The sequence below is a fragment of the Telopea speciosissima genome, chromosome 4 (assembly GCF_018873765.1).
Source record: "Telopea speciosissima isolate NSW1024214 ecotype Mountain lineage chromosome 4, Tspe_v1, whole genome shotgun sequence".
NCBI classification, from domain to species: Eukaryota; Viridiplantae; Streptophyta; class Magnoliopsida; order Proteales; family Proteaceae; genus Telopea; species Telopea speciosissima.
Genome location: NC_057919.1, coordinates 44380893 through 44404098, shown reverse-complemented (window position 1 = coordinate 44404098; position 23206 = coordinate 44380893). Strand labels below are relative to the sequence as shown.

Genomic DNA, 23206 nt, shown 5'->3' with positions numbered 1-23206 from the left:
GAAGTGCTTAATGAAGTAAATATGTGTGTTGAGGATTACTCAATACACAATCGAATCTCCCATTCTCTTCTTTTCTCTCCTTCCTCTTCTTCTTCCTGTAAATCTCTTCTCTCTTACTAGATTCGATTTATCTTTGGGTTCCAACTATCTCGCCTCTCTGGTTTGAAAAACTCCTCCAAACTTGTGCTTTTCACTATTTTTTTTGCCAAATGTCCCATAAACTGCTGGAGATTGATGATTGAAGGTTGGAGATTGTTGATTCAAGCTTCAAGAACAAAGGAGTTGCATTTCTTCTCAAAAACATTGTTAGGTAAAAAACTCTTCTCAAAAACTACTTTTTGCATGGATCCACCATGAATACTTGTTTGTTGTCTATATGTTTTTTTATATATGATGTTTCTTACTCCGTTCTATAGTTTGATGGAGATAGATTTATTTTTCTCTTTTTCCATTATTTATTTATTTTTCTGTAAAATAAAATAATTTTCTTGAAATAAAAAAGCTCTTCATCATCATTACCGCCTATGAGTATGAGGGTCAGTCACACCTAGGTTAGGTTTTGTGGAAAGCATCTTTGGGTTCCCAGCCCCCCAACCATACATGTTGGTGTCAGCTCTAGTTTCATGGGCACCATCTAGTAGCGGTGGCTCTCGATCTAGTTCCTTACGTTTCGGAGATATATACCCTAGGTTAGGGTACCTTTGGTACGTTGATGATTCCATTTCTAGAGCTACTGCGGATAGATTTGAGCATTACTTCCAGCATATTATGTCATGGCCAGCGTTTGTGATTCAATCAGAGCAAAGACTGATTCAACAACGACATAACAACAACAACAACATGGTCGTTTTGATGATCCAGTCCGACACTTATTTCAGTACTAGCTACTAGGATCCTAGGACTTGTTACACTTGTATTTGTTTAATCTATGTCTCTTTCTAAGTTTCTAACAATTAATAACAAACAATGTATGATTATGAATATGATGCCTAATGCATAAATGGTTTATGGTTTGATGTTTTTTAATTCTTAATGCTTAATTAAGTTGTTTTACACCTCTATTTTAGTTATATGTGTTCTAAATATTGTGTGGAATAGTCTAGAGTAGATCTCACCTACACCGGAGAATACCAAGCTAGGGTTTGAAGTCAAAGTACAATTTTAGGTTTGAATTTTTTAAAATTAATGTTTTCATTACGTTTAGAAGGCCTAAAATAGGGTGGATGCCAATTTTTAGGACCTTTCTTGGCCATGTGGCCACTAAAACCAACCACTGAGTTTTGACAGAAAAAATATACACCAACTCTCCGAGATCTAGACAGAAGGTTTTGTGGCTGGTCGAAACGATGGGTGAAACCAAGTCCTAAAATCTTGGCATGGACAATGCAACGGAGGCCTTCGAATGCTCCGGTACGGATAAGTGATTTATTTCAAATTGAAGGTGCTAAAAGAGCTAGAGGTAGACCTAAAATAACCATAGAAGTTATGGGGAAAGACATTAATGTAGTTTTAGATTGGTAGGAGACCAACTAGAACTACATTAAGTGGTATGAAAGCCATGGATGATGAACAAGCAGCACCCGAAACTATGGCAAAGGTTATTGAGATGTTCCAGTAGTTAAGTGATAGAATGCAGCGACTTGAGGAATGATAAGTTACTCCAATTAGGGGCACCAATCTACCCATGGAAGAGGAGAGATATCAAGTATAGTTTCAAGTTCATCGACCTCCTAGAAGGCACAGAGAAGAAAGGGAACAGTCTAGACCTCCAGAGGCGTTCGAGTTGAAGGAATATGATGGCAGACAAGATCCATAGGTATTTTATGATTGGTTAGAAGCTTTGGATGATTATTTTGAATTTTTGATTGATATAATTTGCATGAGTCTAGGAAGACGAGATTAGCTCGTATTAATCTAGTGTGGCCAGCCCATGAGTGGTGGAGAACTACTGAGAGAGATCTTCAGTATGAAGGCAAAGCACCTATTAATAGGGCAAAGATGAAGGAATACCTGAGTAAGAAATATTTACCATGGGCATTCAGAACTCGACGGCAAGGTCAAATAAATTCCCTTCGACAACATCACCACCAAAAGGCCTTCAAATCTAAAGACTGACGAAGCCTCCATCAATGAGATTCAGTTCGCAAGTTGAAGAGTGTTGGAAATCTGACATCACCAGTATTAAATAAATGGCTGACTACAAATATACATTGCCAATGGAAATTGAGAGAGCACAAGTTCAAGATAAAGCTGAAGTGGTCACAGTGAATTGTGATGAAAAGGAAGAGACAATGCTTGAAGCTTCAAAGACGGAAGGTCAACATGTTGAAGATTCTACTGAAGAGGTTTGTGTTGAATAAATCAAGGTAGACAAAGCTGAAATAGTGGAAGGTGGACAGGTGGTCGAGAACACTCCACCAAAAATCATTGGCATTCAAGATGTTGTTCTTGAAGAGGTGGAGCTTGTGCCTCAAGTCTTCGATAAGAAAGTTACCAACGTTGAGAACTCTATGAATATGACATTCGCAATTGATATTAATTTAGATTCGAGCATATAGAGTTTGTTATGCCACCATGGTTCCTGAAGAGAAAGCTCCACGCCATGAAGAATTTATTCTTAATGTTCTTGCATCACTAGAGTTCTGTTTGGGAATTGTCAAAGTTTTTAATCAGATGTTGTTTCCCTCTCATCACTGCAATGTTCGACGATCAAATTTTTCAAGATGGAGGGAGTTGATACAGATTCATCACCGAAATAGGCTTGTTTTATTAGGAATAAGTCTATGGGTTCTATACATGTTGGGACTTTGATCCCATTGATTTTTCTATGTAATAGGTCACTTTTATGGACCTAAAGTATGGGTAATAGGGTTGCACATGGGATTAGTTGTTTTAGTTCCATACTTAGATTTATTTTGGTGTTTTTGTTCACAAATTGAACTGGTTCAACCAATGGTTCAATTTAAGCGATCTATTTTGGAGTCTTTTATATAAGGTTGTAAGGGAGGGGGGGCAAGTATTGAACACGAATTTTGATATTAATGAAAAGCTTTTTGCTGCTCTTTTTCTCCATTGAAGATTTTTCATCTTGTGTTTGATCAAGGCAGGTGGGATTGGTGTTTGATCCAATTGACACTTTGCAATGTGAAGCCCGGGTGGTTCGTTCAAGCTCTCTTTGTTCTTTTGAAGCCCTACTTTGAAGTTCAATTCAAGTTTTGACTTTTTTTCAAGATCTACAATCAAACAAGCTGCTGCCAAGGAAATTCTTCAACAACAGTGAGTTTAAATCATCCCCATCCCCAACAATTCTTCTTCTAATCCTCTCACAGCCCAAACCCTAAATTCCCCCTTTTTGTTTTCAATTTTCCCAAGACCTAAATTCAGCCGAGACCTAACCAGCCATCAAAACCCTCCAATATTTAGATCGAATTCTCCCTTCACCTATTGGGAAACTCGATCCAAGTTTGGTCCACTTTTGACCACTCTAAACCCTAGATTCCATCTTCCACCTTTCAAAAACCCCAAACCTAACTTGCTGCCAATTCATTCCAACATACTCTCCACCATTAAAACTTAATGTAACCTTGATAGACTCCCCTACATCAACTTGACCTAAACCTACCATCAAACCCTAACCCTAATTTCACAATTTTCACCTATTTTGACCTAGCCGAATTACCTAGTTCATAGTAGATCCTGATTATTGGCTTCTACTTGGTCTCCTACCAATCTAGAACTACATTAGACATGTATAGCCTAGGACTGGAATCTTGCATGGCTTGGAATAGAGCTGATTGGAGAAATAGGGTCCGTGTAGCAGACCCCATTTAGTTGGAATAAGATAGAGTTGAGTTGAGAAACAAATGGAGCTGAACTGGCTGCCCTCACACTTGAACCACATCATCACACATGAGAGGCCACCACTAATTATAAACCATGAAACCTGCCTTTTTACTTCACATCCTCTGCTTCTAATTGCTTAGAGAACTGACAGGTTGTTTGAATGAATGCAAGAACCAGTATCATGTAGAGAAAACACGAAATTTTTGTGCCATATGGGAATTCAGATGTATAAGAAATATGGTTTTTGAGTAAATGACCCTATCCAAATGTAAAGCAAGACAAAGTAGGCAAATTCAAAAAAAAAATGCTTGAAACACCACTCTTCCGAACTTCATTTGCAGATCAATTACAGAATGAACCCAGACTAGCTAGTATTCAGCCATCTGTAAGCACAAAATATATTAAGCACATATATGACAGGCAAATAAATGATCAGAGCCATTTTTTAATGGATACAACCTATTAGAAATGCAGGGGTGTGAATCAGAAAAAATCTGGTTTACCTACAAAATCATGAGTTTCTACTTCAAATTTGTAACCAAAAAATCACCTGAAAGTGAAACTAAGAGATTTTGCAATGCATAACAAGATCAGGTACAAAGACTTGCCTTTCCTCGACTTGGGAGGTCTGATGGTGCCTCTACCAGTGGTGGTAGGGGAAAGTGGCCTTTTAACAGGAGCAGACTTCGATGATGTTTCAGGCTTCTTTGAAGGTATCAAAGCAGAAGATAGAAGAGCATCAACAGCATCACGTTGCTGCTTTCTTGTTTCTTTTAAATCTTTGGGTGCATCAGCTGTATTAGATACAAGAATCCCATCATTTGTCTTCCTCTCTAGATGGACAGATTTTGTAGCAGGGACTAAGCTTCCTAACTTCCTCTTACCAGAATCATGCTTAGAAGATTCCACCACTCCCTTTAACCCTTTCAAGTTCAAAGTTCTGTCTCTGGAATCTGATTCCTCATGTTTATGGGATTGAATGTTCTCACTTCCTGGGTTTTCACATGTGGCTTTCACCTTCACAATGTGCAAATCACCGTCAAGGTTAATTTGCTTCTGCCCATTCTTTTTTTTTTCTTTGACATCTGTCCGCTTTTCAGTCCTGATTGACTTTGCACCCTTCAAGGATCTGTTTTCACTTTCTGAAATTATATCAGATGAGCACTCCCTTCTTTTCGAAAAATTATGGTTTCCATCATCTCCGATTCTGCTTGTCGGTCTTCCAGTATCAGTGCTTACAATTTTTATTTCCCTTTTTGTCGTTTCCTTGGAACTGCTAATACTTTTCTCAATAGAGTTACTGGTTTCTTTGATCTTTTCCCTCTGCTTTGGATCTTTCCAATGAGAATCAGAACGGGATGAGATAGGCTTTTTACTAGAAGCTGATAAAGGCTTCCTAAACAGGTATTCATAGGGCCTTGCAACAGATATAACCAGAAACCGTTTTTTAGCATCCTTGAGAAGAGCAGCCCAGTTTTGGTTTGTCTGCAGCGTACTTGCATTACCGAAAATCCACAAGGAGAGCTTGGCCCTTGTCAAAGCAACATTCATCCGCCTTACATCAGCAACAAAGCCTATAGTGCTCGAGTTGATCCCAGGATCTTTATTACTCGAAGCTGAAGCTCTCACTGTAGAAAGCAAGAGTATATCGACCTCACGGCCTTGAAAACCGTCCACAGTGTTGAACTCCATATCAGCAGTGACACTAGGTCCAAATACACTAGAAAAACGAGAACGCAGAAGAGAAACCTGACTTTTATATGGACTAATAATTCCTATTCTTCCACCAACAAACTCTGGTGGGTACCTGCCCAAGAATTAGATATGACATTTAGAAGCAATTTATTCACAGTAACTTGTAAAGATGGATGGATTGTCCTTTTAGAAGAAAATACCTCTTCTTTAAAAACCTTAAAATTTCAACACAAGCATCAGCCTCACACTCATTATAGAGAGATAATGATCCAGAGTTCTTCCCATGATGTTCCTGGCCATCAATAATGTCAAAGAATACATATGGTCCAAGATATGCACTCTCATGAAATGATGCTGATTTACTGCCCATCTGATCTCCATTTAGTAATTTGTTTTCATAAAAATGCAGGGAAGGAAACTGGCTTATCTCCGGATGCATCCTATACTGTAAATAGAAAATAAACCATGTTAGCTTCCAAGCTTATCTAATTCAATTTCATTTGAAGAAAAACTAGCATTCAGGAGTGGTAGGCATACCATAAGATGGATCAATTTGCACTGACAGCCTAAAAGACCAAATTGGACTCCTTTCTTAAGCTAATCAAAATTAAGTACCAGTGCAAAACAATATGCATTGCATGAGAAACCACAGATACTTAAATATCGAATCATTGATAAAAGGATTACTGGCCCTCAAGGTAAAACTATTGCAGAGTAGTTCAACAACTAAGAGCTTACAATCTCAAGGCCATTGGCAGGTAAGGGTGTCAATGTGTACCTAGTACTGAATACCGAAACTGTTTCCGTACCGAATTATCTATACCGAACCGTACCGAATAAATATGGTATGGTATCGGTATGAGATACCTGTACCGAGTCGGTATTTGGTACAGTATCGGTATGGACATAATATTAAAATACACCATACTGTACCGATTCTGTACCTAATACCTGTACCGAATCGGTATTCGGTATGATATCAGTATGGGGTATATATGTGCAGTGTACCATACTGAAACTAATGTAGTCCTAGGTGGCAAGGGTACCAGCTAGGAGGCAAGCAACAGGATCTGCTATGAACAAGCAGTCCGATAGGGGTAAAATATGGATTTAGGTCAAAATTAGGGTTAGGGTTTGAAGGGTTGGTTTTGATAGGCAGGTGTAGGGGAGTCTATCAATATTGGTCCAGTGATGTTTCGACGAGTGGAAGTGTGAAAAGTCAAAAAAACAGCAACTTAGGGTTTCGGGTTAATGAAGGTTGAGGAAAATTAGGGTTTTAATGGTGGGATGGGGCAGAGGTTAAGGTCGAGTGAAAGGGTACTTGTAAGGGTGCTGTGGTTAAAATTTGGTTGAATTCTGATGGTAGGTTAAGGCTGTGAGTGAATTAGGTTTAGGAAAATTTAGGAAAAATAAAAGGGGAAGGTTAGGGTTGGGCTGTAGAGGGTTTAGAAGTAGAAGATTGGGGATGGGGGAGCTTCAAACTTATTAGGAGATGCAGAGGGGATGATGGCAGCAGCAGTAACTTGAAGAAAAATTGAGTCTTGAATAAGAACACTTGAGAGAAAACTTGTTCGAACCACCCGGGCTTTGCACCGCAAGGTGTCGATTGAATCACACACCAATCCCACCTTGCCTTGATCAAACACAAAGCAATCTCACAAGGGGAAGAGAAGCAGCAGCTTGCAAACAGCAGTTTTTTATTTCATAAAGTGGAGAATGAATAGCTCCACGGTTCCTATTGCTTTAAATAAGGGCCTAAAGGCCTTGCACCTATTCAGCCTATGAGAAGGAAAGATTCCCCTAGCTGATTTCCTATTACATTGAAAGAAAAAGGTCATGTGACTTTTTAAGTTGTCACATGACTCCTAAAACAGCCTATCCGATTCTGGTCATGTGACAACTTAAAAGGTCACGTGACAACTAAACAAATAAGTAGACTTTTAAAAATAAAAGAGGGCCATTTGACCACTTAAGTAGTCACATGACTTCTACATCAAAATAAAAACCGAGTATGGGAAATAAACTACTAAGCAACTAACTAATACTAGTAATACTACTTGAACAGCTTCTTCTTGCAGATGTAGTGCATCAGCTCTGCCTCAGAACCCGTACCAATTGACATCCTTGTTGGCAAGGGAATCCCACCCCATGCACAACCAAGGGAATGAGAGGGCTCATCAAAATCCTAGAACTCTAGTAAGCTGCACAGCCATGGGAAAACCATTCATTAGGCTGTAGAAGCAATCAAACATTCTTCTCTGAACATTATTTAAAGTCCCATAGAGCCAGTACTGGAGAATGAACATCTAATTAAAGAACTCCGGCAAGGAAAAATTTCCTAGCCAAAGTAGTGTGAAAAAAAAATTATTTTGCTTCTCATTTGCCAATGTATTAGCTAGCAGGTAAAAGAAGAATAGTAGGCAACATTCGTCTAGGTAATGAAGGTATGGAGAAATTCAGATCTACCAGGTTTAGCCGCTTCTACTCAAGAGGCTTTGAAAAGGCTTTTAACCTAGGATAACTTACAGCACACAAGGTTTAATATTTCGCGATATCTCGGTATCTCGGGCCTACCGAGATATCCGAGATACCCGAAATATCGCGAAATATGACCGAAATATTGCATTTTTTCTGCAATATTTCAGGGGTCCATCTCGAAGGGTATTTGGTCATATCTAGGCCTGAAACTTCATGGACAACCTTATTTAAGCTTAATAAACACATTTAAACCATAAAATTTGCAAAAATATGAATTCAAATTGGTGTTTTGGGCTTGCACCCTTGATTGACATACGGTCGCCGACCCTAATGTATAAATAGTTAAATACACGTAGAGTCATAGATTAGGCAGTTAATATTTAATAATAGTATTTAACTTCATCACATATCAAGTTAAAGCCAATACACATTGATGAGTACCATGATTCTCATAAACTCCATAATATTCAATAACTCAAAACTCAATAGCTCAAATGCTTAAAGCCTTAAAGGTAATACACTAAGTGTCAAGTCACAGGACTCGCAAGTCACAACTCACAAGTTCATAGATCAATGAAATCACAACTTAAGTTACAAATTACAAATGCTAAACTACTAATAGTAGTTGCTGTGCCTCCCTGGATCAACCCACTCATGCCTCTCTGGAGTCTACGTCCATTGCTCTCTGTTTGAAGGACATATGTGGACAACGATATAGAATCGGAGAAGAAACGAGTGTAGTCATCCACAAGTGTCACGTAAATGGAATCATCAATATACTGTAGGTAACCTATCCTAGGATATAAGCTAGGGTTACCAATCGATCCAGTCCGTGAAGAAGATGATCCACTATGATATGATGTTGGCACTGGCGCAAGAGGCGATGGCATTGGCTGCATGTATGGCTGGTGAGGTTGGTAGCTAGGTCTGCTAGGGTATGCAAAGATGTTATCTACAAAAGATGATCCAGTATGTCCCTGGGACTGGGACTGGTAGTCATAGTCCCCTACCCCACTAAACTGCCCATATGATGATGATCCATATCCATATCCACCGTAAGGTTGTGATGCACCATAATCCGATGCCAATAGAGTGGTATGTGCGTCAAAAGATGGGGCACGCCAATGTCCAGTCGGTCCTCCCTCCCTATCACCCATACTCAAACAACCAACAGAGCTAGATAGGTTATCAATGTCCATGTGATCAGGTTGCAACTGTGTTTGTCGACCCCTACGCTTCCTGTTGTATGTATGTAGGGGGCCTCTTGAGAGTGGGGGTGCGGGGGCACATGCTCCGTGGTCCATATCTTGTGTGGCATGATCAAACTGTCTCTCCAGTGAATCGGAGTGGCTCTACAGGTGTCGTATCCTAGGCCTCCTGGCCTACCACATAACGCTCTCGCATGCCGTCAAATTCTTCACTAGCATCACCACCCCCAACATCACCACCACCAGCATTACCACCACCAGCATCACCATCACCACCACCAGCATCACCATCATCATCATTTGAGGACTTAGACCAGTCTTCATCATCAGCAACATTGCCACCAGTGGACTGGAATGGTATGGGTGAGGCTTCCCTTGCATGTATCTGACCCTCGTCAGCCATATACTCGTCCACATCAACACCAATCTCAGAAGCTATCATGGGGTCGGGCCTACCTCCCTTCTCATCCAACACTAGCTCACCTCTATCCCTCACCCAATCCATAATAGGGTCCTCATCGTCTGAGTCAACTTAAAAGATGTCAGCTAGATCAATGGTGCCCCTCTGTCCCTCATGTCCCATGCGTATGTGTTGCAGTTTCAGCCTCAAGTTGTAGTGCACATACACCATGTTAGATAAACGTTGAGACCCCAATCTGTTGCGCCTCTTGGAGTGGATGAGTGCAAAGGTACTCCAGTTCCTCTCATAACCAAATGTAGAACATGTTTGGGCAAGGACTTTAATTGCTATTCTTCTTAAGTTTTCAGCCGATTCCCCATACAACACCCACCATTCAGCTGCATTACAAGTTTACAACAAAAAAAGACAGTGTCAAATGTTGTTTCAACTTTCAAATTTCAATACATATGTAATTTAAAACTTAAAAGAATTACCAGCATCACCACGTGCTCTGCCTTGTATCGCAGCCTTAGTTCCAAAACTTCCCAATGCATCCCTAAATACCTTGATCTACACCCATGTGGAAAATTAGTACGTACTTCTTCACTACTTATTTGAAAGCATCAATAAGTTGAGTTTCCAAATGAACTCACCTCATTGTTGCAAATTGCTTGTAGTGCACCATCTGGCTCCAACTTCTTCACTACTTGTTTCACAACATCAATAAGTTGAGTTTCCAACCCAAGCTTATTGTTATATTGATACTTAGGGTTCAAGTAGTATGCTGAAATATGACATATAGAATAGAGGTATTGTCAAATGCATAGGTAATTAGTAAATAATAATACTATAAATTAGTAAACATAAAACAAATTTACTTCACCAAATTTTACGCATGGATGCATAAGTTGATTCTCCCAACGAGCATTTATGATATCTAAGAAGTATTTGCTACTGCGAGGAGCCACACTATAGAAACTATCTTTCATCAAGTCTATTGCAGCATATAGGACTAGCATGGTTGGGCCCTTCAGAGCGGAGTCAGCAACATGTAGAACTTTAACTACTGGTTCCAAAACTTTCACCACTTTGCTTAGTTTGGTCCAGAAGTCCTCAGATGACATCGTTGCTTGTGCTTCCCTCCCATTTGCAGTCTTGGAACCCTTCCATTCAAACCACTCCTCAAAAGCAAACATGTTTCTCAGCCCGGCCTTCTTTGTCTCAATGCTTTTGAGGGCAATGTAGTTGGTGGCAAATCTTATGATGCCAGGCCTAACCAAGTCACTCCCACATTTTTCCCTCAATAGATTGAGTGCATAGGAGTGGTTGTATACAAAGTTGGTGACTTGTCTTGCACTTTCAACCACAGTCTTCACCAACTTTAACTTTCCCATATCTTTTAGCATTAAGTCAATGCAATGGGCTGCACAAGGAGTCCAGAAGAACCGGTACTTACTATTGTTCATCATCTTCTCACCGGCCAGCTTGAAGTTACTTCCATTGTCCGTTACAATCTGGACAACATTCTCAATACCCACATCTTTTTCCACTACTTCCTTTAACAATCTATAAATATATTTTGCATCCTTTATCTCTTTGGATGCATCCATAGATTTGAGGAACACTGTCCTCCCATCACAATAAACCATGAAATTGATGATGGACTTTCTTGTAGGCCCAGTCCATCCATCTGCCATTATAGTCACCCCATATGTCTCCCACATATTCCTCATCTCACTAATGTACTCATCAATCTCACTCTTTTGTTGAAGTAGATAAACATTCATTACCTCATATGGGGTGGGGCCCTTGAATCCTGGGCCAACCTCTGCAATGGTATCTATCATGGTATCATAATGGGGGCCTTGTGCAGTTTTTGCTGAGATGGTATGGTATAGCATCCACTTAGCTATTGATTCCCACTTAGCTATTGATTCTTTATCCAATCCCTTCATCCCCTTCCATGCTTCTTTGATTCTGGGTTGACCGCTTCCTTTCTTCTTATGCAATTTAGCATCGATGTTGATGGTGGTACTGCATCGGTAGAGGTGTTGGGGCTGCCCTCACACTTTGTGATCTTTTAAAAGGATTCAAAGTTCTAGGACCTCCGAACTCCGCACCTCCTCCACTACCCCTACTCTTTGTCTCTGCGATCATCTTGAAAACTTACTCTACTCCTCAAACAGTCCGCCTAAAATCCCTAGCCTCCTCTGCTGTTTGTATGTCATCGAGTGCACGCAATGTCATCATCATCATCATCGAGGAGTCATCATCATCATCATCATTGTATCGTCTTCCTCCTCCCATCGAACTCCTCACTGTATCCTCAAGTTGTTCTCTTATCCTTTGCTTATCAGCCTTCCTCTTCTTCTTTCCCCTCAAACTATCACCAATCTCCTTGGCTACTTCAATAGGGACCATATGACAACCTACAACATCTTTAGATCCTCCAGTCAGATGTTGTTTAAGTCTACTGGACCCCCTCCCATAAATTGCATGTGACAATAGTTACATATAAATTTTCTCTTATCCCCATCAATGGGAGTACCATGTAACCATGCAATGTCACCCCTATCTTGGGCGGCTGGTCTCTCTTGTCCTCATTCTCTTTGTTCCTCTTTTCTCTTTTTCCCCCTTCTGCCTTCACGTTGTTATCACGATCCCTATGATACTTGCTAAACACAAATAAAACCTATATTTTCACATATTAAAACCAAATATTAATGTAATATAAGTAGTAAACATAATATACATGTAATGCATTTCAAAACATATAGAAATAACTTTCATATTTTTTCATTATTTTTTAAACTTAAAACTCATATTTTTCCTTATTTATTTCTGTTTTTTAATTTTTATATATTTTTCTTAATTTTTGAAAATTAAAATAATTACTTAAGAGCAAAAAAATAAATCCGACACTGTGAAGCCGTAGATCGGTCATTGGTGTCTAACATATATTTAATTCATTACCATCTAAGTCATATTACCCCTAATTATTTCCTATTTTAGTTGTAGGAAAATGAATTTTTAAAATCAGGAAAAAAAAAAAAAAATACATATGGGAAAAAAATTTCTACACCGTGAGGCTATAGATCGGCCTCCGGTGTCTAACGTATATTAATATCATCAACATCCAACAACATTTGTACAAAGTATTTTAAAAAAAAATAGTTGCAGAGAAATAGAATTTACCTTAAATAATGAAAATAGGCTTGGATGATGAGCTTAGATGACCCTCCGACGTCTTCCCGACAACAAGGAGCTTCAATAATTCTTGGATGAGGCTTGGAAGGGAGGAAGAAGAGCAAAAAATGAGGAAGAAGAGAGAAAAATAGAGTTTCAGCAGCTCTCGGTCGAAATATCGACCAAGAGCTGCGAAATATGGTATAAAATGGCCTCTCACGTGACACTACTTGTCACTTTTTCAATATCTCGCGATATATCATGAGATCCACGATATTTCGTCGATATCTCACGATATATCGACGAAATATTGTATTTTTTGGTTTCGGATTGGTTTCGTATCTCGGACATGTCGAGATATACGAAATTTGGCGATTTATCGCCGAAATTTTGCGAGATTTTAAACCATGACAGCACAGAGGATGCCTATAAGCAAATAATTGTTAATTTTGTGAAAAGGCATCTGCTATACATTCATTTCTGAATAGTGATCTGGCTGAGAATGTATGGAGATGCTTCTTTCTTTCTTTGTTTTATGTGCTGGCCCAGGAATAGAAAACACCTATTTACGGATGGCCAAGATATCCTTTTGGAAGGATAAGCAGCATCTAGTGCAATTAATTCTTACACTGAATTTTGGAGCTCATGGAAAGAAAGAAACTCAAGGTTCCCTAAAGAGCAGTCCAAATCACATCTAGAGCAGTCCAAATTTTGGATTGCACTTCATGGAATGAAAAGTTTCTGAAAGAAGGCAATGAAATAGGAGGATACCATGTGGTGCAAGTGCATTGGGGCCTTGGGGGTGTCCTATAGATAGCTGACCTCAGGGTCCTCCAAGCATTGCTCTATGTTGTCTACAGGCTTGAAGTTGACACACATGTACGGAGGCAAACATATGTACATGTGATGATGTGAAATTTTTGTAAATGAAATAAATTTTCATAGCTTATTGTTTTCCTTTCTACAATTAAGGATCCTGTTGATTCAACAGAATATTTTACAGGAATCGCCATAGCAAGAGGAAATTGTAGTGGCCTCAAAAATTGAAAATTGCTTTACTGAATACAATACAAAATTTGGAAAACAACTTCCATTCTATTTTCTGGATGATTCAGAAAAAAAAAGAGAGCAACTAGGTCAAAGATGCTATTAAAACCCATGGAGGACACCTCCCAGTATATGGCTGAATCCTTTTCCTCAGTCACTCGTGCCAATATTCTTCCTTGTCATATAAATCAGGGGGAAAAAAAGTACTAAAAAAACATATAGCGAAGGGTTTTTCCACACACCATCTAGGAAAGAATCTCCTTAATGGGCTAGACATATTTTTCTCATGTGGCAGAGTGATGTGGCAAATCTCATCTTTGGATATCTAGGGAATGTCCTGAATAAGCCATGTGTCAAATTTCAGTCTCAAATTCAATCATTTACCCTCCCATCTGATGCCGCAACCACCTGTTTAAGTCCATGCATCCAGTGTAGTCCCGTGCACCCCCTTCATAGTCCCAGATTTTGCAATTCCTTGTTTTTCCAATTCGCAAACTCAGACTGGTCTGAAATTTGGCATGTAAGCTGGGGACCTTGAGGTCTACTTAGACCACAAAATTTCAGCCTTATCTGATCGGCCATGTGGCAGATCTAGATGCCCGTCAAGGAGATTCTTTCCTTAACGTCTATGTAGGAAACCAGGTCCATATATATATATATACAAAATAAATTTTATAAATAGAAGCTGATCTTCCAGGAAAGCTTTTCCAAGTTGAAACAAACGGAGCCTTAGTGCTAACCTTGTTCAGGAGAAGCCTATCGAAAGGAAGACAAGCTAAATTACATATGCCATAGATCATTACTAATTAATCAGCAATGTGCAAAACAACTGTTACATATGTGATTTCACCTGTTCAGTAAGCATGACAACAGGATGACCAGCCCTTTGTAAACGCTCAAACATGCTGCACTCATAAAGATATTTGCTGGCAATGTTAGAGAGCACTGTTGCAGGAAGTTGCTTTGGATCACCGACCTTCAAGAAAAGAGTTAAAAGCATTTAAGAAATTGAAAAACAAGACAATGTTTCACGTATCAATATACCCAATAATTCTCACCATTATACATTTGGTCCCATTTGATTTCAGAAGCTGGAAAGGAATCAGAGTAGCTGGTTCCAGAGCCTACAACACAAAAATAAATAATTAAATAAATAAAAACAAAGCAACAAAAAAAATTTAATACCAAGGAGTAGGAAAAGAATGGTACTTGTTTATGACTACAAAAATTGAGACCCCAAAAAAAAGAGAGGAAAGGAAAGAGAAAATACTTGAGCAGCTTCATCAATCACAACAGCGTCAAACAATGTGTGTTCAAATGAACTCCCAAATTTATGACTCGATAGAGATTCAGAGCAAACTCCATACAGATCACCACCACAGCCACTCAGTGTGGTCACCACTATCTCGGCTTCCTCTAAAATAGATTTCCGTAGCTTATGTTTGAGAGCTTTGATTTCTTCTGTGGATTTCTTTTCACGAGACTGTGCTGCAGCAAGATCTATATAAATTTCTTTCTTCTGCTCGTAAAGTCTCTTCAGCTTTGTCCCTATTGTTGCATACGAGAGTACCTGGCCATCATCCTCAGTTGGTGCCATGCATTCGGAAGATTTTTTGGGGTCCAAACTCCCATCCCTCAATTCAGAGTGCTTAGCTTCATAGAACCTAATCTGGTCGACGATTTTCTCCAGATGAGAACGAAGTACCATTGAAGAGTCTCCGATCACATCATTCTTGGCGACACTTCCACTCATCTTCTCTTCAGCCAAACGTTGGTCAACTAGAGTATCAACAAAGAAGGGAAGTGAACTTGGGTGAACAGTTTTTGCATTTCCAACCCTTACCAGATAAGGCTTGTACACCTTCCCATCACTTCCATAAAGGCCAATATTAGATATTCTTGCAACCAGCTCATCGACTGCAGCATTAGATTGTGCACAAATGAGCACCCTTACTCCACCAGAACTTTCAACTGATTTAGAATTCTTCTCGACCTCCTTGTTCAGTTGTCTAGCTAAGGCCGCATCCTGCCAAGCCCTTGCAATTGCTGTAGACCGGCTGATTCTTGTATTGTTACATGAAATACTGCTTGGTCTCAGACAGCTATTTTGCAACTTCGACTTATCATTCTTCTGCTGAGGAGGTAGAGCAAGCAATACACTGACAATAGCAAGAATGGTTCGAGTCTTCCCGGTACCTGCAAACAAAAGTAATTCAAATGGCAAGTAGTAACTAGACACCAAACTTTTCAGATTATAACATATGAACGACCAGATGGCAAAGGTATCATCTACCTGGAGGACCTTGGATGAGAGACAATTCAAATTCTTTTTCTGAGCCATGTGTTCCAATGACATCACTGATAGCTTGGAGCTGGCCATCATTGAATGATGACTTAAGTATTCGCTGCAAGGGTTGTGTTAGCTTACCCAAATCAAAACTTTTACAGTCATGATGACCAAGAGAGTGACTGGTGGGTTTCAATATAATTGGAAGTATAGGGATATCACTTAAAGATGAGAGTGCCTGGAATTCTCGTAGTTGAGGTGTTATGCTCATAATGCGACTTACATACCATTTGCTTCTTTCAATGAGGAGCCTTTTAGCTTTATTGAAACGCAAAGAGTCATTTTGCAGAAAAAACCTAATAACTAGGATACTTGACCTTCTCTTATTGTCTCTCTCACGTCTCTCCACCTGAGACAGGAGGAAAAGTGTCAGTAAAATACAAGTATACAACACCCAACTCCTATAGATTGTTAGAAAAATGTTAGTACACAATCTTGCCAAGAATCATTAATATTTACAAATGGTAGTCACCAACAAATTTGCCACGTGATACATGTCCCATCAATCCAGACTGCCTAGCATAGTTGTCAAGGCGGTGGAGGGGTGTCTAAGCGCTTAGGCGACAAGGCGCTCGCCTAGGCGACCAAGGTGCCCAAGTGTTATCTTATTTCCCCTCTTTTTTAACATTCTTTAGTATGCTACAGTATGTACCTTATATCATCAAAAATCAACATTACGCCACACCAAGTCATCAAAAATCAACATTAAGTCACATCAAGTCTTCAAAATTCAATATTAAGCCACATCAAGTCATCAAATATCAACATAGAAATAGAGGATAGAAGAACTGAAGAAGCAAGCTATTGGAAATTTGAAACAATCAAAATATACATTTGGTTTATATGTTCTTGGAATTGGTCATTTTCAAGTAATTAATCTGCTCCCGATTTAGAGAAATGTTTCTATTCTCTAAGAAATTTGATTGATCAAATGATTTTATTTTTACATGAGACTTTTGGTATTAGGTAGAGCGCAAAACCAGCTTTCCAACAAATCCAAGATTACTTAAATCAGACTTATATTGAAGGAGTTATGGTCCGGTCAAACCTTATTTGGTGTGCATGTTGTCAAAATCGCTCTGAATGAAAATGTTTTTTTAAATATCAAAACAATTCAATATTTTACAACACTTTTGGTTTTTAGTAATGCTTTACCATATTTAAGATTTATGGAATTTTTTAATTTGAAAAACCTCAGGCATTAGAAAGTTGAAAATTTCACCTACCACCAAAAATCGTATTTTTGTTCTTGAACTGGGGGGTTGACTTTTTATCCGGAATTTGATTTTTAAACTACATTTATTGGATTCAAATAGGTGGTATTTGCTTATTTATGAATAATATCTTAAGTAAATGAAACAATTACTTAAATGATATTTGGCATAAATAAGTGCCAAAACCTGGTTCGATACCAATTAAACCAGTGCACGGCGCCCTACAATAAGGCAGGAGCCACCTAGGCACCTAGAAATCCGTCTGGATGCCTTGACAACTATGCTGCCTTGTAGTTGATTTACCAGTTTTGCAAACCCTAGATCCATCTGATTTACTACTTTTAAGCACAAAACTTTGCTGGAAATATCATTATCATCCATCAAAAAATGATGGCCAATAAGTTAGCACATTTGATAATTCCGAATTGGGTGTTATGGTTCAGAAAAAAGCAACCCCGTTTCAGCACCAAAGCTACATACATATGCTGCATCAAAATACAAGATACTACCAGATACAAAATTTACAGGATTGCACCTTACTTTTCCTCAATTAATATGCACATAAAGTAAATACCTTCCCAACCATGTGAACGTCATGGGCAGAATTTTGCAGGGGCTGTCTTGTAAGCAAAACGAGGTCATTCTCTGACAAGCCTCTAGATGTGGCAAAGTCACTTTTGTCAGGAACACAGCGAATTAGATGAAAGTTATCAACCCTTTCAACTGACAGCACAGATACACTTCCACAGCACATTTCTGATGAAGATGCCTCTGAAAAGGAGCTATGTAGTTGAGCTTTGAACTCCTCCAAAACTAAAGGCCGAAAAATTTCCACATAGTGTTCAGGTGAACTGAAACAGACAGGCACCTCCTTCAATTTTGTTGCTGTCGGATTCTCGTCCTTATTTTTCGATGATAGTCCCACAGTTGAAAAGTAATCAATTTCTAAAATTGGTCTGTACCAGTCATCCAGCCTCGGACGCTTCAACCTTTTACTTCTACCATCCAGCCTTTGTAGATAACCAGATTTGTTTTCTACAGGCATTTGGAGTTGCATGACTTTCCTTCTAGGAACAACTGTACTTGGCTTTGTCAATAATGACAGCGGATGTATGGCAGATTTGAGTGCAAGCTCAAATGGATCATCTTCAGAATCACGTACTAACTCCGTTATGACAGTATCCCTTGTTTCCGGATCCATATGAGTTCTAGCATTCCCTATCAAACACACCTGATCCAAGATTTTACCTGATGAGCTCTTGGGAATAGAATCTGGTTTCTGATGAGATTGGAAAGCACTATCTAAATTAAAGGCAGACATATTTCCTTTTCTATTTCCATCAACACCTTGTGATTGATGAAGGGAGGTAGAGGCTAGTTTGCTTCTCGATGCCTTCTCCTCAATACTATCTAATGAATTCTTGTGAACAGAATCAGATTTATTCAGAAATGGGGGAGCATTGTTGAGATATGAAGAGATTTTTTCTTGTCTCATATCAACTTCAGCTTGCGAAGGGGCAGCAGAAGCAAGTTTGCCCAAGGATGCATCACGATTATGCTTTTGAGAAGCAACCCCAGCATTTTCTGCAGCATCTTTAAACTTGAAAGCCCCATGTAAGCTCTTTGAAATGCTAACAGAATAAATAGAACTGCTTCCACCATTATCCTGCAAACTGCCGTTTTCAACACTTGGAACTATGGTCTTCCCCCCCAACATCAAAAGGCTTGACTTGCCATGAGATAAAATGACTGCATCAGGAGAAACTTTCTCCCCCTCCTCATCATCTGAAAGAACAATTAGATCATCTCTACACCTGTTATTGGCCACTGACACCGACTCCACTACTTGCAAATCTATGGCCTGCAATGGGGAAGGCTCTGTATCTGAAGCTAAAGATATCCCACCAGAATTCAAACTTTTGGGAGAAGGCAGTTCAGCCAAGGTTTTGCTTCCCACAGCACAATCAGAATTACGTGATAGTGAGACAGATAATTGTGAAAATTGTCTCTTCAATTCATCTATCAGGATGCTATCTGAAATAAGCAGGGAATGTGCGTCAGGTGATGCAGCCCCACAAAAAAAAAATTTAATAATTACAGAAGAGCACTAAACTAAAAGAGGATTATGAATTAAATCAAAATCTGAAGAGGGGGGGGGGGGGGGGAACCCACCACATGAGATAAGTTTTTCAATGGCCTTGATTGTCCTTTCAGAATTACCATCGCAAGAAACCTTGAGTAAATGTACCAAAGAACGTAATGTCTGCCTCCAATATCTATTTATAACCACAAGTGATGACTTTCCCCAGTCCATCAAATCATGTAGCCAATTTAAATCCAAATTGTTTTGCTCCATGGTGCTAGAACTCCCAGACAGCTTAAAAATAGATGATTCAAGCCGTTCAAAAATAACCGGAAGGATCTCAAGCAAACGAACAAAAGTCATCTGAACAACAAACAAAAAACTAATAAAAATAGATCAAAACAAAAAGATAAAACTTACCCTGCCAAATTCAATTGTAACAGAGAAAATATATGATGAACCTGAAAAAGACAGCAATCCGATAAATTTCCAACTTCTGAATGTACATTGGGTTTCTTCCAGAAGCTTGGCTGAGATGGCCAACAACTGGAAGATTAATAATCTAGGTTTACCAGGTTAGATTTTGTGAAAATTTCTGTCATTTGTGATATGTTGAACCCACTAGAAGGAAAGGATAATATATTCTAAGAGGCCTTCAGGCGAGTGTGGCTTCTTCAATAAGTAACTAACAGGAGCACATTTTGCCCTATGTTTTTGGCTTATACTACATGGATTTTATAGGATACGATGGCACCAATTTCTACTCAAGTAGGGAAATGAGCTACTCCTAAGGCAAGCTTTTAGACGCTAGTTAAATGTGTAACACTCACTTGCACATGGACTGCACCCAGTTTGACAATCAATACAGTATATCAAGAAAATCATAATAATAATCAGTGAGTACCTCTTAGAGAGTGCACACCAACCACCTGAAAATCTCTATATACTTTTCATCTGATCCCCCAACTTTATTTTCTCAAATTTTAGCTCTACATCTGAGGCTAAGATCTTGAAAGCAGTCTTGTTGAGGTTTACCCATCCATAAGGTGGCAAAACCAACTAGACTGAGTTCCATGAAGGAGTGGAGAAAGATCCGAGTAATGAAAAGTTCAAAGAGAAGATTACATCAATGTGCTTATATCAATACCCCCATACTAACATAAGGATACCAAGGGAGGTAAACGCACAAGCATAGTTGTCATGGTGTCGCTTAGGCGTCCAGGTGCCTTGGTCACGCCTTGATTTCTGGTGTCGTCTTGGTCGCCTTGTTGATGTCGACTTAGTCGATCGCCTTGGTTCGCCTAGGCGCCTTAACAACTATGCGCACAAGCTCCTTTAACAAAGCTCCCACAATACCCTTACACTATAAACTCTAACAGAAGATTGGAAATAATGTACCATAGGTTCACAAAGGCCACATTTGGCAATGTTTCTGCTCCACGAGTGTGTTTCTGACTTCAGAACCCTTCTGGGTGGTTCTCTTCTTCAAGTGTATTTCGGGGCAAGAAAACATGTTCAGTGACCACCGTGACTTTTCTATTACATTACATTAGGGAGAAGGCTATTCTTGTCATGAGTGATCCACATCCTACCATAGTACTCAGAGAACCAGGCTTGCTTAGTTTACCAAGCGAAAACGGAAGGGGTGGTCGTAGACCAGCTCGACCACCGGGAGAGAGTGCTCTACGATCAACCCGACTACCAGGACCTAAATTGAGCCTAAATGCCAAGGGTAGATGAGATCCATCTGGTGTTATCAAAAGTATTCCTGCCCCATATCTCCTTTGATTAGCTGCTCCTTCAAAGAATAGCTGCCAAACCCCTACTGATTCAGTAGTTTCAATGTTAGCAATATCTTCATCTGGTCACTGCTTCAAACACCCTGCGCTCTTCTCTGTTAAGAGCCCCCAGAGGAAGTTTCACTAGTTTGGCCTCTGTTCCCTTTGCTGGGGCTCCTCCCTGCGATGTTGCCTCGAGAAGCTGCTGCCTGCCCTCTGTCGCAAGCTCTGTCAACGACCAGGCCGGTGATCAGAACCTCCTAGGTCTCCCTCTCGTTGGAAGTGCTTCTTCGCGAAATGGCCACCTGAACGACTGCTTTCCATTTGCCTTGTCTCCCCGTCCCCTTTTGTCTAACCCACATGGCCCCACCTCGATACTTTCCCCCCTGGCCCCACCCTTGCCCCTTTTACCAACCAAATCTTACCTACCCCTATCCAAACCACCCTCTTTCCCAAACCGACCCAACCTACGACCGATCCGGTCCAACCCCTTTCCAAACCAGCCTCTGTAAGCCAGTTCCCTTCCTTTTTCACTTACAATATACCCATCTTACCCCCTCCTCCAGTTTTAATTACCTCTAACCCCTGTGAACGTAGCCCCACCACCTCTTCACCCCATACCCGACCCTCTTCTCCAAACCATGCCATCCCCCCCTTCACCAGCTCTCTTATAGTCTTACCCTCCACGCTCCCCTACCCTCCCCCTCCACTTTTCTTACCGATTCTGCCCCTATCCCACTCCTATGTCATAATTTGTTTTCCCCACTCTCCCCCCTTGTCCGCAGACAGCTCCCCCCTCCCCCCTTGGCCTCGGCCATTCCCTCCCCCCCCTTGGTCTTGGTCTCCCCCCTCCTTCCCCCCCCCCCCTTTGCGTGGTTCTGACTGCCCTCTTAATAGTTCCATTATTGCCAAGCATCGCCCCACTTTAGCCTATTCTCGTAGGAGGTACAGACGTGTACCCCCGAGATTCTCGTTGCCCCCCTCCCTCTAGTGTCCATGTCTGCAGGTTTTTTCTGGAATGTCAGGAGCCTTAACTCCCTGGCCAAACACCAAGACATCAGAGATCTTATTAAGTCCTCCCATTCCTCCTTCTGCGCCCTCCTGGAGACTCGTGTTATTCAAGATAATGCCTCTCGCATTGCTGCTTCCATTGCCCCTTCGTGGTCCTTCCTCTCCAATTACAACCATTCTCCAAATGGTCGTATCTGGATCCTTTGGGACCCTTCCAAAATTAACAAATCCATCTCTCACTCCTCCTCTCAGCTTATCCACCTTCTTCTCTCCCTCCCCAATTCCACCTCTTCTTTCTACCTCACTATTGTCTATGCCCTCAACAGGACCGTGGACCGCTCTTCTCTTTGGGATGATCTATCTCATATTAAAGTTAGGATTGGCCCTCTTTCCTGGGGAGTGGGAGGAGATTTCAATGTTGTCCGATCCCAATCTGAGAAGGTTGGTGGTCGTCCTATTGACTTACCGACCGTCCAGGCCTTCAATGACTGTCTTGAAGACATTGGTATTGATGACCTTCGATGGTCTGGCTCCCCTCTCACCTGGCACAACCGTAGGGGGGGCTCTGACCGTATTGCTTTCAAGCTTGACCGGTTTCTCACCAACAAAGCTTGGCTCACCTCCTTCCCCCATTCCATTGCCAACTTCCTCCTCCAGGGCCTCTCTGAACATAGTCCCTGTCATCTTCTCATCCAGCAGTACACCTCCTTCGATCCAAAACCTTTTAAATTCTTTGACATGTGGACCTCCCACCCGTTCTATCTCCCCACCATTCTTAAAGCTTGGAGCTCCCCCGTCCACTGTCACTCCCTCCCCCTCGTTGCTTTTGCCCGTAAACTCAGACTCACCAAATCTGAGCTCAAATCCTAGAACTCTACCAACTTTGGCAACCTCCCCTCTCGTGTCTCTTCCTGCC

General features: G+C 40.4%; 1 protein-coding gene across 1 annotated transcript in view; it reads right to left on the bottom strand.

Annotated features, from left to right (window-relative positions):
* LOC122658369 overlaps positions 1–23206 on the bottom strand; it is a 100979-nt gene that overhangs the window by 9921 nt on the left and 67852 nt on the right. Inside the window, exons 14-22 of the mRNA XM_043853295.1 lie at positions 19591–19864; positions 17993–19452; positions 16151–16553; positions 15128–16053; positions 14916–14981; positions 14708–14833; positions 5739–5983; positions 4728–5650; positions 4452–4637 (exon numbers count right to left, since the gene is read on the bottom strand). Of these exons, the coding sequence (XP_043709230.1) occupies positions 4452–4637; positions 4728–5650; positions 5739–5983; positions 14708–14833; positions 14916–14981; positions 15128–16053; positions 16151–16553; positions 17993–19452; positions 19591–19864 (4609 nt within the window). The remainder of the gene's footprint in view (positions 1–4451; positions 4638–4727; positions 5651–5738; positions 5984–14707; positions 14834–14915; positions 14982–15127; positions 16054–16150; positions 16554–17992; positions 19453–19590; positions 19865–23206) is intronic.